Consider the following 18,812-nt stretch of genomic DNA (forward strand, 5'->3'; position numbering starts at 1 on the left):
TATAGTTTGTTAAAATGTTGGTTTCTATTCAAGGGTGGAGAGTATTGATGTGTCTTGCAGTAGAACTTGCCAATTGTATTATTACTTACACTTCTCTGTTGTACTCTTTGTGGTACTAGGAGTGGCTTGCAATAATTGTCTTCCATGTCATGTCTCCTCCCCTCTGGAGTGTTTGATTGTGGGTGGTTAATTTTTAGGGAAAGGGTGCAAAGGTGTAGGTAACTGCTTGTAGTTCATCATACTTTTGAAGCTTTTGGTCATGTCTTTAGGTGGGTTTCCTAGGTGAATCTGATTGCGAACAGCTCAGACTCGGATCGTGGGGATCGTCGGAATACTTCATATGAAACTTGCCAAAATCGATTAGATCCGAGATCTGTTTCTATTATTGAATTGCTCATTCAGTGAACATTCTTAATATCTTGAAGATGACTCAACATGTTCCCCCTCTTTCGAGTCTGTCACAAGGAAAATGAAAACCCAGATTTGCTATCAAACGGGAGCTACGAGCAAATAGAACGCTTTTCAGTAGTATCAATACAGTCACATGGATTGTAAATGCATGAATGATGGCTTTCAATTTTTAAGATCATGGGTAGTTTCCTTGCTCTTGAAAGGTGTTGGAGTAGTAAAACCCTAGAAGACTAATAATACTTCAATTTAGATCTTGTCACAATAACTTGGCAGAGCAATAGAGTTATAGCTGGGGGACTCAGAAGAAAACTAGCAATGATGAAGAAAATAACTAGGGGTTTAGAAGACCAATAATATTTGTATTCTCTCTGCATCGCACTGTCTCCGATGTCCATGGCACCTCACCCCGTTTCTTGCTGAAATTTTTTACTGGCAGTGGCTCTCAATGTTCAATTTTCTCACTTTTTGGGAGTCAAACCAATTGGTCATCTCCCTTGCGCACGAGGAAGTTTGCAATGTTCCCACTTTAATAATTTAAACCATACCATGATATTGTTCACATATTATGCCCTTGTCAGGCTTTTGTTTCCAAGTACACATTTTTGAGATCTACACTCCCAATACTATATCGTTACACAAGTTAATGAAAATCTACTGGTAAGTTATAAAAAAGGGAAAAAATTACAATATTAATATAATAAAGATGCATTATATATTAGTACTTCAGGCACGCTTTCTATGAGCCCTAGGACTAATGAGTCCCTTCTTAGAAATCCTGGATTTTGGACCTAACTCTTAAGGAATAAATAATCTCTACATAGAGGTCATCATCATCCAAGCCTTATTCTAACTATTTGGTGTCTGCTATTGTTCCTCTAATCTTCTTTATCAAGGAAGATCATGAATGTGTAAAAATAAATAAATTTTTAAAATTGGGAATGATAATTTTCTGAAGAAATATTTAGACTATTAGTTTTAACTTTTTCTAGGGAACCACCCATTTGCATCCATCTTTAAGATGGATGTTTTATGCCTCGGGGATGCAAATGTGGGAATGCGCCCCCCGATGCATACAACAATTTTCTTATTGCTTATTGAAACAAGATGTACTGTATATTTCTAAATTATTTACTATATATTATACTTTATATGTATGTATCATTGATTTTGGGAAATGTCTATTATTTAAAAGGGGAAGTAAGTGGTTTGAAACGATATTAATTACTTTCATATGGTTATCTCAAGAGCTAAGATGAAGTGTCTGACATATGTGTCGTGTCTTGATGTGTCAACATGTACTATAAACCACAGATACATGCGCCCAAATTACATCACTTAGTGGTGATAGGAGGGCAGACTCAGATGGTGAGACTGCTATGCTGGAATACGGGATTTTATAAGATTGCCTCAGGCAAATTAAAGGAAACAAAGTTAGATATGGTCATAAGGTATTTGGGAGAGATCCAGGATGTTTCCTTATTTATGGATACCTCCTTTCAGTTTCACCATGTACACTGTGGCAATAGGAATATTATCAGTCTTTTGGGGCCCTAATCATTTCTATCAGTACATTCTTTCATATAGAAATTCCTGTATATAGTAGATGGAATCTTTCTTGGCTGTGATTCTAAGCACGATGCATACTCTTAAAAAAAAATGGCTTCTAAAAAAACAAAGCCTTTTAGTTACGTCACAGTTTTTAGTTTTGTATAAAAGTCGAGAAGACTGACATTTGTTTTTTGTTGTCATGACTTATATGGCTATTCTGCTACATTTAAATCAATACTCATCACTAACATACAACTGTCATAACTGCCCAAAAAAAAAAAACACTTATCCTAATGTTTACATTGCTTTTGTGATAACGTACAATCATGTGTTAATAAAAGACAATTTTTTTTCCTAACAAAGTAAACTAGAATTTTAGTTCTTTTTAACAAAACAATGATAATAACAGTGGCAATGCTTCCTTCTTTTGTGTTCAGTTCTGGCCCAGATTTACTCCAACATGATGAATATTCTTGCTTTTACCTGTTATCTGTAAATTTTAGGTGACCAGTTTATTGCTGGACATCTTCTTGATACAAGGTCTTTTCATTTTGGCTTGATGAGCTGCTTGGAATATATCTTCATGAGTGCATGCAATTTTCATTATTTGAAGTTATCTGTTGAGATCATTGTTCATCTGCGTGTTTATGCTCATGTACTTGCTATACAGGTCAAGCTCAGGGAAATGAAACCAGGCATTCTCTCTCAGAAGCGAAAGGAAGCTCTTGGTATGCCTGAAGGTGCACCACCTCCTTGGCTCATCAAAATGCAGGTTTGTGTGAATATCTGGTACAGTCCTTTTTGGTTTGTCGTTTTATTTGCTCTGTTGCTTGAGTAGTTAATCATCTTAGTTGAATTCCTTGACAAGACTGTTAGTTTTCCTCATGATTGATTTATAAATTTGTGACAGAGATATGGTCCTCCTCCATCTTACCCGCATCTGAAAATTCCTAGCTCGAATGCTCCTATTCCACCTGGAGCTAGCTTTGCTTATCATCCTGGAGGCTGGGGCAAACCTCCTGTTGTTGAAGTGAGCTTTTATGATTCTTGCATTCATGCTCTCATAGTGTTTGCAATATTTTATATGGTTTTTTGTTCTTTGGTGACTGATTCTGTGAAATTTTATTATGTAGTTTGATGCCCGCTATATGGAGATGTGTTCGGTGTCCAACAGCAAGAACAGTCTAATTATGAGGTATGGAGATATCCTTTTCTCTTGGTTATTCGACTGTTATGAACTTTAGCAAATCCATTTTTCTTGGAAATTTTTTTTTGGGTAAGGTTTGGAAATTGAATTAATAGAATAAATCCTCCCTTATTGTAACAAACTTGGTGGGCATGCAATTGACATCTTCCTTTGTTAAGAATACAAGTTTCCATGTTTCTATGGTTTTCTTAATAATGACCTCTTTTTTTTCATATTCCTTAATGATAACAATATTGTTGTTGTCTCATTGTGCATTTTACTTTGATTGCAGGAGGAACCTGTTGATAGGAGTACGCATTGGGGCGAATTGGAGGAAGAAGAGGAGGAGGAACAGATGGAAGAAGAGGAAATGGACGCTGGCATTCAATCAGTTGACAGCCTCTCCAGGTTCTCTCTCTCTCTCTCTCTCTCTCTCTTTGTGCCCTTCCTCCCTCCCTCTCTCTCTGCCCTGTGTTTAATAAACTGACTTTTTTAGGTTCCCCACAGCACGTTAACTGGTGTGGAGACACCTGATGTCATTGATCTCCGAAAGCAACAGAGGAAAGAGCCAGAGAAGCCTCTTTATCAAGTGAGTACATTGAAAGATTTTAGTTATGACCTTCCATTGAGCTACATTGGTATTTTAGTGGATAACTTTTATCATAGGGGTATCTTAGTAGGCCATCTTTTGTTTACCATTTTATTCACGTGGAGTTTACTCCAAAATTTACATTTTCTCTTGTTCCACTAAGGTACTCGAAGAAGAAAGGATTGCTTTCAGGAACCTTACTCAGAACACGTATGTCGTCACCTTAACTAGTTGGTTACCTGACCATCGCTTTCATGAATTTTAGGACTTCTTTTGTGCATATTTTTATTTCTCATAGTGGACTCTTTCTTTGAGAGAAGGTTAACATAGGGAAATTCTTTATTTGGTTTTGACAACTTTTTCCCGTGGACATGTATTGGCTTGGGGCAACAGACAGCTAAAAGGGTAAGCGAGTTTTTTCTTCCGAACCTTAGTTTTATTCCATGGGAACTTAATTACTGCTCAAATTGTTGGCTATATGGTTTTTCTTTTTTTTACTTATAAATATCTGAAATTCTTTCGACCTTGTGCGAATTATCCTCTGCATTTTGTCATGCCGATTTCACATTATCCTTACCTAGGTTGAGCTATTGCAAGGGCAAAAGTCAGACAAAGTGGATGTCACTCTTAGGCCGGAAGAATTGGAGGCTTTGGATGATGTTACTCTGGCAGCAAATAAGCGTTTTTTGATAATAGGAACCGGGACTCGTGATGCGCTGTTTAATGCAAGCATTCATAGTTTTATTGGAGTGAGTGATTCATCATGGGGTGGGCATCGTGCAGGTATGAGGAAGCAAGGGAAGAGGAGAAGCCGCGGAATCAACTAGAGGACTTCAGTGACATGGTGGCAAAGGTTTGTTCTGTGTGCATTCTGGAGTGGGGTGGAATTTTTGCTCATGTTGGTTGTTGGATTCTCATGGTTTTTTTTTTTTTTTAAACTCTGTGCAGGCCGAGAAAATGAGGAAGTGCAAGATGAAGGAAAAGCAAAGAAGAAGAATTTCAAGTTTTAGGCACATAGGTATACAACGATTTTGCAAAGCTTGAATGCTCCCCACCCATTGGATAGATTCTGTTTGGCCAATATATTGTGAGCTCTGAAATTGGAAGGATCAGGTATTATTAACAGGTATAATGTGAAGTTCTTTGGTCCATTTTCGGCCCATCTTGGAGCGATCAGTGAATGGACAGGGCAGCTAGCTATACTATTGATGTTAATTAAGGATTGTTGTTTAAAGGGAAATAGTTAGTGAATCCATTCAGAGGTTATCAAGGAATCTAAACTGTGCCTGGATGAGCTTGGTGGACTGTTGCAAGTGATTTTGTCTTCAGTTTTCCTTTAGGCTAGTGGGGCCACTACCAATATGATGTGATGATCTTGTTTTGTCTTTTGTTTCTTCTCTTATTTTCCCCTCGCTTTTGACAAACTTCAGACACTATCTAATTAGCATTCTTATTAGCAAAGAAATGTCCACTGACATGAAATAAGTGGGAGCCACAATGGCTCATACTCTAATTTCTTGAGGAAAGCTTTTAATTCTCAAATAAAACTTCCACAAACTTTATAAAGAGATGCCAAAAATTCCTTGAACTTGGATCCTCTTGGAAAAATCCTCCAATTAGAAAATAACAACTTAAGAAGGCAAAAAAAAAAACCTCCCATGCTCAGGGATGGATGCAAGATCAGGAATAACGATAAAGCCTCGGTACCATTATGAGAAACCCCATCCTGAAAAATGCCTTTGCAGCATAGATAGCCTTTAATAGTTAGGCATGGTTAATTAATGGATTTGCCATGTCTTTTGAGTTTGCAACAATTGACATTCTTAAAAGATATGTTTAATATATATAATTTGATTAAAATAAACAATATAAATTACTATAATTTTAGTTGGATGGTATAAAAGTAAGGGTGTGGCTTTTATAAGGTTCCAACTTTAAACAATTCAATTAAGGCGCATCTCCAAATTTTATTATAACATGTAATTTTGGCATAAATTTCTTAAAATTATCTGAAAATTTATTTTCATATCTAATTATAGAATTTTAAACTCCAAAAATGGTTACAATCAAGTAGACATATAAACATATGACAATCTTAAAAACGGACGATCTAGATAATGTGTTGCAAGATGCACTATTTTTGGGACTCAAAAATCTTTTTATACATCTCGATGTTGAGATAATCAATTAGAGGGCTTTTCAATATTAAAACAACTTTTTCAGATGGATTTTTTATGTGCATCTTTATTTCTACATTTTAAGGTTACAACCTTATATACACTTTTTCTAAACGTAATAGGGAAAATTACAACCCCCTTCCAAGTATATTATTTGTGCAACTTACCCCCAGCTAACATTTCCTCTCATATTTTTCCCCCACAACCACCTTTTCTCACAAATATTCCCCCCAATCCAAATAAAAAATAAAAAAGAAACTAAACTACCCCTCTCTCTCCTCGTGGCTTTTACCATGACTCTCTCCTCATGCATTTTAAACGCTTCCGCAATCTATTTAAACGCTCCGACAATGAGGACAAGACGCTCCAGTCATAGAAAGACTTGCTCCGACAGTACACCTTCTGGAGCCAAAGTGCTCCGACAGTTAGATAGGTCGCTCTGGCAATGAGGACACATGCTCCAGCAATGCAAGGACTCGCTTCGACAATACACCTTCTGGAGCCACAGCGCTCCGTGGTTGAATAGGTCACTCCAGCAATGAAAACAAGCGCTCTGACAGTGCAAAGACGTACTCCGACAGTACACCTTCTAGAGCCACATCGCTCTGATGGTTGAATTGGTCGCTCCAACAATACGCTACTTAGGACCGCCAATTGACACTTTTTTTTTGCATGGAAATGGCATTTCCATCCAACAAAGAATAACTTTTTACCTTGAGGGGTTTTTACCAGGAAAAATAATACTGGGGAAAAATGTGAGAGGAAAGGTTCACTGGAGGGTTTATTGCATAGATAGTATTTTTGGAGGTTTTTGTAATTTTCCCAAAGTAATATTGCTTAAAGGATAATATCAGGTTTTAATAGTCTTAAAAGATGCGTTGTATCTACAACTAAAATAGGGAGTGCAAAACACAACTTTACTTCTTCGTATCTACAACTAAGATAGGCAGTGCAGGACACAACTTTACTTCTTCTAAAATAAGGTTGTCTCATATGAAGTATACCCAAAAGACAGAATGTGTAAAAAAAAGAAGCTAATAGGCGTGCCTATCACAAGAGAGATCCTCGAATTCATACTTTTGAGTACCAAGGGATGTGAAGTGAATTCCCAAGAAGGTTGCAGTTTGCATACGGATGCATCCGTAGGTGTTAGGTAAATTCTCAAGAATGGTGCAGTTTGCATACGAATGCATCCGCAGGAGTAGAGGTAAGGGGCACCTTTAAATTTTATTATGGTATATAATTTTGATGTAAAATATCTTAGGATTATCTCAAAATCTACTTTTATATCTAATTATAAAATTTTAAATTTCAAAAATGATTAAAATCGAATAAACCTATAAGCATATGAAAATATTAAAAATTGACGGTCTAAATATATTGTAAAATACACTATTTCTGAGACTTCAAAATCTTTTTATTTCTCATAGTCATATCGAAATGATCAATCAAAGTGTTTTTCACCATTAAAACAACCTTTTCCGATAGATTTTTAAGAGGCATCCGTAGTTCTACATTATCTACATTATAAGGTAGCATCCTTATATAAATTTTTTCCTCCCAAGAAACCAACAGAGGGAAAGAAAAAACAAGGCAAAACAGGTTGTGTTTGTTTCATGGTAGAGGCCCCTCTTTCACAAAGTTTTGAAAACTGCCATTTTGATAGGTGTACATGAAAGTGGCAGCTCCCTAAAGACGTCAATTGATGTTATATTTAGGGCCAATGGAAGGTGGCTTCCATGAAACAAGCACAAATACTTGCATCTGCCAACCCTCCGTCCCATCTTTTAACATGTAATGCCCTCTTAATATATTCCAGATTGAAACATCAGTGAGCCCACATTGCCCCCCATCAAAATCACATGGTGGACAAAAGCTAGCACAAGAGTTCGCAAATAATATAATTCAAGACATGTTAATTCAAATGAGTAAGCCCTAAACATAATGTGAAGACGACCTTAAACCTATCACGTTTTGAGTAGAGGGAAAAAAATAATATTAGAAGCAAAGATCGAATTAGCAGCAAGTCGCCAAGGAGAACTATGATCAAATCTTCAGAAAGGTTGGAAATAGCATCTGCCTTCATCTACCCCTCCAGAATGCCCAACGAGGGAGAGTAAAGTAGGATGAGTCGGAGGAAGCATTAGCAGTATTGGACTCCCTTTGTGGGGGTGAATCCTTGGAGCGCCAAAACTTGAGCACGTGCAGGCTCTCCTCTTCTGTCGACCTTTGCACAATTATCCGAGATTCATAGCCCTTTTCTCTCATCATGAGGCAAATCTCTAGAGGGTTGTTAGCAGTAAGGGTAACCAAATAGAACCAACCTCGGATCGACAACAGGTGTTGGACCACCAACAATATGCGGTCTATGACTCTTCGTCCATGCTCCCCTCCTGCCCAAGAGGCGGCTATTCCATGACACCCAACCTCTTCCTCAGGAGTCGGGACGTAAGGAGGGTTCACCACCATCACGTCCACCATCCCCACCAACCGCCTATCCAAACCGGATGCGATGTCGGTGCACACTATCTCGGCATGCACACCGTGCGCTTCAAGGGTCTTACAGGTTACTTGAGCTGCAACCTCATTGAGGTCAGTGGCCATATAATGAACCCCCGTTCTCCCTTGACTAGCAAGCATGATGGCTAGGGATGTGATAACATAACCACTCCCACAACCAATCTCCATGCACAAATTTGGCTTGAACTCCACAAGGTTTGCTCTCTCTGCTAGAAGGGCATCAACCAATGCGAATGAGTCATCACAAGGTTCATAGACCTCTGGGTCTGAAGCCACAAGTCGGATTTGAGCACATCTAGATGAGTTCCCAGAACATACCTATAAACGGTTTCATTTACAAGGTGTGAAAGTAGTTTCAGATGGGGAAAGCAAGCAACAATTATCTCCATATGACATGCACCCAAAAAATACAAAAAATTCTAAAACTTGCCTCTCATTATAGAGAGAGAGAGAGAGAGAGAGAGAGAAAGAGAGAGAGAGAGCATGGACACACAGTAATGATGGTAAAGGCACCACCCTTGCAAAAGGGTGCTTTTCATGTTCAAACCAATCTACAATAAAGATAGTGTGAATACTGGTCCGACCAGATCACATTGTCAGGATTTATCATCTGGGGGGATGATAAGAAATGACAAGTAAAGAAAATACAAAAAAGAAAGACCATACAACACCCTTGCTGGTAAGAAAGAACATACCAAATCTAGATGACAGCGTCATCTAGATGTTTGCCTTTCCCGTGGCATGTAAAGTTTTGTTAGTAACAATAGAATTGTCATCTTTCTAAGAAAATATACCACACTTTGGCTGGCACTAGCCCAAATCCAGTGAGACTAACAAACATCGCACACCAGTTAAATAAAATTGCATACTGATTTTATAAGAACTTCTAAAAAGGGTTACTTCAATGATTGTAGGGAAACATACCAACGCATTGTTCGCTTCATCATGTTCCTTTGTCATGGAAGGATTGGCAGTAGTTACAGGTCCTACTTCTATACTGTGGTCCATTACAATTCTCCAACTTTCTGAAAATATAACATGCCAAAGCCGATAGGATTGGAGCTCAGTTTGCAAATATCATCTGGGCAAGGCATATGCATGTGCAAGGATGCATGCTACACAAATACAAGCAACCTTTAATGATCATTATGCACACAGACATGCACTAGAGAAGACATCCTCTGGATGATGAAACCACAATGGAGCAACTGATCCAGAAGGGTTATAGCAACATTTACAAAACCCACATGCAAGTCAATGCTAAATACGCATCTATCTTTCTTGTCATGCTTAAAGTAAAACGATAACCTGGAAATTTCATGCGCCATATGAGAGGTGCAACAGACAATTTAACTGGTGAGCTTACTAAGTTTTCTGGCTATCCCTTCAAATATGAGAATATAATACTAGTAGACATCTTCATCAAAAGGGAAAAATAAAATTAGCAGATATTCTAATGGCTCCTGGAACAAGTCTTTACAGATAATTGATGGACAACGATTAGCAGCGAGTAGCAAGCAGTACAACACTCCTCTACAGGTTGGCCTTTATATCTGGTCACACAAGAATTTTGTTTATTTATTACTAGCAATTGGCGTGTGCTACATATGTTGCAGAAAGGGATAAATTAGTTTTAAAAGAACTTCATCGGCATGGAGAGAGAGACATATTATTGCATTTCAAACTGTTTGCCATCTAAACGGATACTTACAACTACACTCTGTACAACACCAAGCACTCTAATGGAATCGGTCAAATTTCACTATCTTTAGAGTCACAAATTTATGAAAATTTAACATTTCCTCTCTCTCCAGAAAAGTATACAATGACCTATACAACCACAAAGTATCTAGTCAGCCTGGCATCAATTGATCTAATCAATGTTCTGCTGGTCACAAAGACTGGGGTGCACAACAAATGTGATACTCTCTTCCTATCTCAGGTTTCATACAACCAATTCTATTGTCCATTAGAGCATGCATAGAAAAGCCAATGCTCAAATGTTCCCCAAATAATTATCAACGAAAAAATGTGACTTGCTTGAAACTACATTAAAAATCTCAATATGAAAGTCTGGGAACATTAAGGAATGAAGATCTCACTCAAAATCCCAAATAACCCTAATGCCACCACCATACAGCTACTTACCTACACCAACTCAAAGATAGCAGCAAGCCATAATGCACCAAATCCAAGCAAAGCTTATTTTTTTCTTTTTTTTCAAGTGTTAACATTTGTATTAAGTGTGAGTAGAAGTACAAAAACAGAAATTAAGGCTGCCCACAGATTGGGTGCTCAGTACAAAAAATGAGATTTAGACAAAAAAAAAGCTATACATCCAAAAAAAGTGGCAATGCCTTAGGTATGACAAAAAAGAAAATAAAGTTTGCAGGACCATTAGCTCAAAAAGCTGCCAAAAAGGTCCCAGTCGTGCCACTTTCGAGGGTTCCTTCTTTAGCGAGGCTGTCAGGTACTGAGTTGGCCTCACACCATGCATATCTCCATCAGATATGCATCGGCCTGAGAATGTGGAATATTTTGTCAAAAATATGCCTAAGTCTCCACAGGCAGGATGAGGCCTTTGAGACCCAGGAAATGAAATTTATGGAGATCCCCTTGATAACCAAGACATGGTTCCCATTACGGTTAAAGTTTTAAGCCCTTCAAGGATGGCAAGAGCATCCGGCCGTGGTGGATTCCGATGTCCAATGATTTGGAGAAGGATAGAAGGGTAAAGCCATCCTTATCTCTAAAGATAGTCCCCACTCCTACTGGGCTGGGGTTGGTGAGGGAGCAACCGTCACAATTTAGCTTAGTTTGGCCTAGCTCTGGTAGACCATCTCCGAAGGGAGTTTAACATGGCCTGCCAATCTTGTGGGAAATCAATGATGCCATGAGAATTTACGATTACTTGCCCAAAAAATGACCAATATTCTGGTCCGGTCTATTAATGGACCAATGGTGGACTCCTCCTTGCGGAAGATCCTGTGGTTTCTTTCGGCCCAAATCATACACAAAGAAGAATGCCCAACTTCAAACAGGGTAAGGATTTTATGAAGATGAAAAGGAGGGGGACAAATCTACGAGTCACCCACTTCCAATTGAAGAGTTGTAGCAGGTCCCCACATATGGCCCCTGCTAAGTCACAATGGATGAAAAAGTGTGCATTGCTATCTTCATTTGCTTTGCACATCGGACATCTGCTGGGGATTGGCAATCCCCTCCTTTGTAGTTGGTCCACCATCAAAGCTTTCTCGGACATTGTTATCCAGCTGAAAACCTAGACTTGCCATCGCAACAATGGATCCCCTGTTGGGGGGGTTGCAGTGGGAAAGTTGGGGCTAGTTGTAGTTTATGTTAGAAAAGGGACACTCGAAAAACCCTCAAGGTGGTCCATATCATTTAGACAGAACCAGTTATGGAAAGGAAGGTTAATTGTAGTAGAGAAGACAGGGCCTCAAAATCCGCCAATTCATCGTCTAATAGGGGCCGCCTAAAATTGGGGTTCCAAATGCTTGAGCTTCCCAATGTTTCAAATTAATCCAAGGTTTCAAATTGATCACCCACAATAGCAAAGCGATCTGATGATGTGCAAAACACATCAAGTGGACACAAACAGAAGAACAAGAAGACCAAGAATTACTTGAGATAATTTTCTAGCTATCTAGGGTTATTTTAGTTTATTTTTAATGACTTTTATTTGCTGGACCAATTAGGGACTTTCTAGGAATTCTATTTAAAACCAGGGTGTTTATTTTTAAGTTACATTTAAGTTGGGACTGTTTTAGCCATTTTAAGCCAGGTAAAGAGAATTACAAACTTTCGTGCTTAAGTTAGGACACGAGGGTCAATTTCTTGTGTGTATAGGCAATTAATGTCCTCTAAACATTAAATACATAATGTAAAGTGATGCGGGGGTAGACCAGAGGCCATTCATGTGATCTATTTTTTAGAAAAGAAGAGTAAAAACTCAAGGCTTTTGAAACCCTAGCTTGGGTGCAAAGAAAGAAATCGTAGCTTACTCTAAATAAGTGATTGTGATTGGCTTGTTTTCTTTCTGATTTTATTGTTTCCTTCAAGTTTCCAATGCAAATTTTCTTCAACAACAAAGTGAATAATATACAACCATGTCTAGGGTTGGCTGATTTTAGGCCAAGTTTTGCTAAATTCAACCTAAGTCTTGCTGGTTTTAGAGAGGTTTTTGTTGATTCTTTTATGTTGATTCTTTGCTTAGGGTTTGTGATTTCGGCAAACCCACTTCGTAATACCAAAGATAAAGAAACTAATGATAGTAAAAGGCAAGTTCCGCAACCGACGCAACAGTTTACGAGTATCACTCATGGGCAAGGAGGTGATCTTTAGGCCCAAGAAGATATTGAATACAATCCTTTTCACCGTCGCACTCCATTTGTGGAGTTGAGTGATGAGGATAGCAACAAGAAGCCAAGATGTGGGGTGCATCGTTCTAGGGATGTCAATTTGAAAGTAGATATACTTGATTTTGACAGTAAGCCTCAATCCAAGGAGTCATAGATTGGTTAAATATTGTAGAAAGAGTTGTAATTATAAACTAGTTCCCAAAAATAAAACAGCGAAAGTTATAACCATAAAATTAAAGAAGGGTGCCACGGCATATGGTGGGAACAACTTAGGGCTAGTAAGGAGAGAAAGAAAAAACCCAAAGTTAATACCTAGGAGATGATGAAAAAGAAATTAAAGGAAAAATACATATATGAAAATTGTCTCCAATCCCTTTATCATAAGAAATAACCTTTGTTTGGGAGGAAAGAATATAGAGGAGGATACCGATGGATTTATCAATTGATGGCTCGTAGTGATGTGGTAGAAAAAGAGGAACAGTGCCTAGCTCGCTATGTTGGGGGGCTGAGGACATCCATACAAGACGTAGTGGTTTTGCAGCATTACTATACCTTAGACTAGGCTTACAACCTAGCAGTTAAAGGCTAAAGCTCAGCAAAGGTGTCTATCATTAAGGTGGGGTATAGCCTCGGGTAGTACAAGTGCTGTGGAAGCTAATTCAAGGGAAAAAGTGGGAATTTGGTGGCTGTACAGTCTTCACGATCGGCTAATCCGTCCAAACAGCAAGATGCAGTGAGTGGTGGCGCCAATTTAAGTCATCCAAATCGCCCAAACAGCAGCATCATTAAGTGCTTTAAGTGTTGGTGTATCAGACAATTCTCTTCTCAGTGTCTAAATAGAAAATTGGTAAACCTTGCTGAGGAGTATCCTAAAGATAATGGCAAGCACCACAATTTGGAATGATGAGACTCCTCGAGGAGCTGCTCTGCTACACCAACTTCACATATGGCTTGCTGAACACTTTACCCACCTACAGGTTTGATTCCACCTAGACAATTTGGTTTTAGAACTTTAAGTTCTTTTGAAGATGAAAGGCGTTTTCTTGAAGAGATGTTCTTTCCTCAACTAAGAAAACAACCAAATGTATCAATACCCAGTTCATCACAAATCCTATACCTAAACCCTCAGTTACCTCTACACCAGTAACAATCCAACCAGTTCAACCACATACTATTCCTCAGGCACCCAAAAAAGAAGCCCAAATGTTTCAGTCATCTGATACTGAACCTGATGTCATAGCCTCTTCAGTTCCAACCCAGTTGATTTCTCCCAAACCTTTGAATAATATGAGTTCATTCCTTAAAAACCTGACAAAACAACCGGAAGTAAATCTTCAAACTGAAACACAATCCTTAGAAGAAATGTCTGATACTTCTGAAACTTTTGAAGATAAATCCTCCTCTTCTTCCCTGGATTCAAAATCTTTATTAATGATGAACCCCCCTGAACAACCTCATGAACCAAACCCAGACCCTGTCATGGAAGAAGAATTTAGACCTCCTAACCAACAAGAACCTCAACCTACCCAGACCTATGGAGATTCATCTAAAGGATTTACTATTGATGACATTCCACCTTCACGATGGAATGATAGATTCAGAGAGATTCAAGGATGGATGCATTCAGAAATGCTTAACCCCGCAAATACATTAGCCAGTACAATTTCTAAAGTTATTGTAAAGCTAAAAGGACGCGTTTTTGACTGGTACATAAGTCTTGGAGAATACCGGCAAACACAGTTAAGAAATAGTCAGTCCATTGCTGAGTTCCTTAATTACTTAGTCTTTGAATTCTCAGGCCCGGTTAAGCATGAACAGATTACTGCTAGAGAAGAATTTTTTCAGCTTAAATGTTGTTCTTTCAAAAGACGATCTTGAAAAACATTTTTCAGAGATGAACAAAAGATACCATAAAATAGGAGGAATTGATGACATAAATTTGAAACAATTTTATCTTGAATCCATACCTCCTACTCTTGGTAAAGAAGCAATAAAGACAATGGAAAATCAAGGACTTACTATTCAAAACACCAGTTTTGGTGAATTATACCAGTTTGTTCTCCATGCTTTAGAAAGACTCTGCAATCAAGTTGAATTTGTGAGACAAATGGAAAAGAACAAGTATTTACTTGATAAATCTTGTGATAAACCATATCTCAAGATTAAATGTGATGCAGAAAAACAGTGTTCATGTCCACCCACCTCGAAAGGAAGAAAGAAGGTTGAAAAAAAAAGAAAAAAAGAAAAAATTCAAAAAGTTCAAATATCTCAGAAGATCACGATTTCGAGGTATCAAACATAAGAAAGGAGATAGATGCTATGTCTGTGGAAAAAAAGGTCATTTTGCAAAAGATTGTCGAAATCAGAAAAAGAATAAAAAGATAATACATCTTTTATCACAGATTTTAGATGAAGAAATTGTTGAGGATTTAGAATATGTGTTTTCTCTTGATGATGAGCAAGGTCCAGAAACCTTACTATCCATTTCTTATTCTGATGGAAATGAGTTAAATGAGATAAGCAACACCTTTATTCCAGAGATATTGTCTCCACAGAATGAAATTTCAGAAATAGACCATTTACCATATTAGCCTACCCCAATAGCCCTCGTCCAGATACTCCAAGAACACTATTCTAAGCCTCTGACCGTACCAGCATTTTTTGATACAGGAGCATCTGCTAGTATTTTAAAACCTGATTTATTACCAAAACAGTTTTGGGAAACATGTAACCAGACTTTTAGAGCTGCTAATGGAGAGAAGTTTACTATAACCCAAATTAGTAAACCCATTTTGATAAAACGGTTTCCAAAATTAGTTATCCAAGCTAAACTCTTAGGATCCTATTTACCCAACAAAGAACTTTTACTTGGATTTGATGTTTTGCATCAAATAAAACTTCAATGGACTTCCAAAGGATTACATTATAGGAACCTAACCTTGCCCTGGATAGCCTGTATAGAACCACCTTATACCTTAGAAGCTGTCAAACAAAAAATCATATCAGACTGTTGTGCCAATTCCCACTCTGAGTTTCTCAAGAAATGTACAAACCCATTATGGAGAAATCGGAATTTTTATGTTAAATTGCCTTTTAAGAAAAATGAAGACGTAAATCCTACAAAGGCTTATCACAGAGGTTTAAATCCAGATTTGTTGGAACAAGCTAAGTTAGAGATTCAAGATTTGATAAAGGAACAACTAATTGAGCCTACCAATTCTCCTTGGGCTTGTGAAGCTTTTTATGTAACTAAAAGAGCTGAACAAATTCGAGGAAAAATTGGGTACCAGCCTTTGAATACTTTCCTTGCAGATGATAAATTTCTTTTGCCAAACCAAATTGCACTATTTTCTCAGATTTCTCATGCTCATATATTTTCCAAATTTGATTTAAAATCAGGATTTTGGCAGATAGGAATTCACCCAGATGATCGTCCAAAAACAGCCTTCTGTTTACCAAATTACCATTTTCAATGGACAGTTATGCCTTTTGGTTTGAAAAATGCACCCACATATTTTCAAAAAGTTTTAACTACCATTCTAGAACTAATCTCAACACAAGCACTGATATATATAGAATACATACTCCTCTTTTCTCCTGATTTAGATAGTCATGTTCTCTTGTTAGATAAATTCCACTCCCTCTGTTGTAAATATGGTATTATGCTTTCTGAAAAGAAATGTGTCTTTGCTACTACAGAAATAGACTTCCTTGATATGCATTTTCACAATGGAATGTACAAACTCCAGCCCCATATAGCCAAACACTTGCTAGAGTTTTCAAATAATTTATCCTCTGTAAAGAAAATCCAACAATTTTTAGGAATTGTAAATTATATGTCCATTTTTATTCCCAAACTTTCTCTGTTCACTAGTCCTCTTTACCTTTTGTTAAAGAAAAAGCACCACCATGGACAAGAAAACAGACTGAATGTGTTCTAGAGCTCAAAAGATTATCTCAAAATTTACCTTCTTTAAAAATCTCATCTACAAGAAAAAGAATTTTGCAAACAGATGCATCTAATGAATTTTGGGCATGTATCTTACTTGAAGAAAAAGAAAAAGATAGAATGATTTGTGGATACAAAAGTGGAAAATTCAAAGAATCTGAACTTCATTACCATTCAACATTCAAAGAAATTCTTACAGTAAAAAGAGGAATAGAAAAATTCCAATTCCATTTGAGAGGACATACTTTCCTTGTTGAAATGGATTTATCTGCTTTTCCAAATATGCTCAAATTCAAGAATACAAAACTTCCGAATCCCTAATTACTCAGATGGGCAAATTGGTTTTCTCAATGGAATTTTGAGTATAAGCAATTTCTGAAAGAACAATATTTTGGCAGATATGTTTTCCCGAAGAAGATTTTCTGAAGAAACAAGTCTTTCTGTTGTTCCTATCATAGGAACAATGATCAAAATAGATGAAGAAACAAAAGATGTTCCTGATGAAATATATGACATCATTCTCAGTAAAACAATGAAATCAAGAAATGAGAATATGCAACAAAAACTGCATGAAATATTGATCAGAAATCACGGAGAATGTTTTCAAGGAATTCGATGCCTTCCTACATATCCATTTTTATCCCTATTCCAAACTAGACATTATTATAATATTCCAAAAGAAGCAATTTGTTTCCTCTGGTATCTTACCCATCACCACCATATATGTTTTAATTTCTATGCAAGGAAATTATTATCCTACCATTGGATGGTATGATTCTAATCTCCTGAATTTTTGGATATTTCAAACAGAATTATGGAAAGAGTTAAAAATTCTCATGTGCTACATTAACAGAATCCAGCCAGAATGGATTCTTTTGGATGTCTATACAGAAACCACAATTTGGAATGATGAGACTTCCCGAGGAGCTGCTCTGCTACACCAACTTCACATATGGCTTGCTGATCATCCTCCTCCAGCAGAAATACAAACAGATAGTTCCAGTGATGATACCTTTATTGGACCCTCACACCGCCCGTCCAATCCTTCTTCACCAAGCTACGATTCAGATGGTTATCCCCTCAATTATGACAATGATTGAAAAACATTGTTCAACATCACTGTGGATATCACTATTCTATCGACAATACTGTTCAACATCACTGTGGATATCACTATTTCTGTAGACAACACTGTTCAAAACCACTGTAGATATCACTGTTCAAGATAAGCAAGAATCTCCATTGTTCACTGTTCATGTTGGCCACCTGTCCACTATTCACTGTTCATGTCGGCCACCTGTCCACTGTTCACTGTTCATGCTGGCCATTTGTCCACCGTACGTCTACTTTTTACTGTTCATCATGGCCACTTGTCTTGGCCATCTGTCTTCTTTTATTGTCGTTTTGAATCTGGATTTCAAGTCCGGTGCCTATATAAGGCCCTTTAAGTCAGTTGTAACGGCAAAGTGCTACTTAGAGCCTCTCAGCCTAGTTTCTTTCTTGGGGTGTTTCTTTTTCTTACTTAGCCTAGTTTCTTTCTTGGGGTGTTTCTTTTTCTTACTTCGTGCTTTTACTTCTAAGTTTCTTACTCTTGCTTTTGCTTTGCTTGTACTAAGTTTGATCCTTATATTTTGCTATAAACTTTCGGTGTGCATGTTCATAGTGTTCTATTATTCTGTTGTTTCCTTACGTCCTTATGTCTTGTGTTGTTATCTTATTCCAATTAACTGTTCCTTTATCAAATCTTGAATCTCTAGTTTAGCTTGTTCCAACAAATCTGGATTTAAACCTCTGTGAGAAGACTTTGTAGGATTTATGTCTTCATTTTTCTTAAAAGACAGTTTAACATAAAACTTCTGATTTCTCCATAATGGGTTTGTACATTTCTTGATAAACTCAGAGTGGGAATTGGCACAACAGTCTGATATGATTTTTTGTTTGACAGCTTCTAAGGTATAAGGTGGTTCTATACAGGCTATCCAGGGCAAGGTTAGGTTCCTATAATGTAGTCCTTTGGAAGTCCATTGAAGTTTTACTTGATGCAAAACATCAA

At 37.5% G+C, this 18,812-nt stretch overlaps 1 protein-coding gene and 1 long non-coding RNA gene across 5 annotated transcripts in view; one reads left to right on the forward strand and one right to left on the reverse strand.

Moving 5' to 3' along the window:
- Positions 1–7,696: 7,696 nt before the first annotated feature.
- The window catches only part of LOC18438138 (S-adenosyl-L-methionine-dependent methyltransferases superfamily protein), a 57,274-nt gene continuing 46,158 nt past the window's right edge, over positions 7,697–18,812 (reverse strand). The window contains exons 3-6 of one of the 4 annotated variants that reach the window (XM_088868635.1): positions 15,749–15,792; positions 14,830–14,889; positions 9,356–9,456; positions 7,697–8,749 (exon numbers count right to left, since the gene is read on the reverse strand). In XM_088868635.1, coding sequence (XP_088724761.1) covers positions 7,994–8,749; positions 9,356–9,439 — 840 coding nt within the window. In that variant the 5' untranslated portion in view covers positions 9,440–9,456; positions 14,830–14,889; positions 15,749–15,792 and the 3' untranslated portion in view covers positions 7,697–7,993. Of the gene's footprint in view, positions 8,750–9,355; positions 9,457–14,829; positions 14,890–15,748; positions 15,793–18,812 lie in introns of those variants that run through there. The other 3 variants (XM_020669764.2, XM_088868637.1, XM_006848327.4) reach the window with 3 other exon arrangements.
- Positions 9,701–17,697, forward strand: LOC148781578 (uncharacterized). Its single transcript, XR_016056804.1, has 3 exons — positions 9,701–9,787; positions 9,914–9,970; positions 17,613–17,697. It is a non-coding gene; the product is annotated as an uncharacterized LOC148781578 (long non-coding RNA).

Source organism: Amborella trichopoda, chromosome 6 (assembly GCF_054954075.1).
Source record: "Amborella trichopoda isolate Santa Cruz 75 chromosome 6, AtrichopodaSantaCruz75HAP2 v2.0, whole genome shotgun sequence".
In the NCBI taxonomy this organism is placed as follows: Eukaryota; Viridiplantae; Streptophyta; class Magnoliopsida; order Amborellales; family Amborellaceae; genus Amborella; species Amborella trichopoda.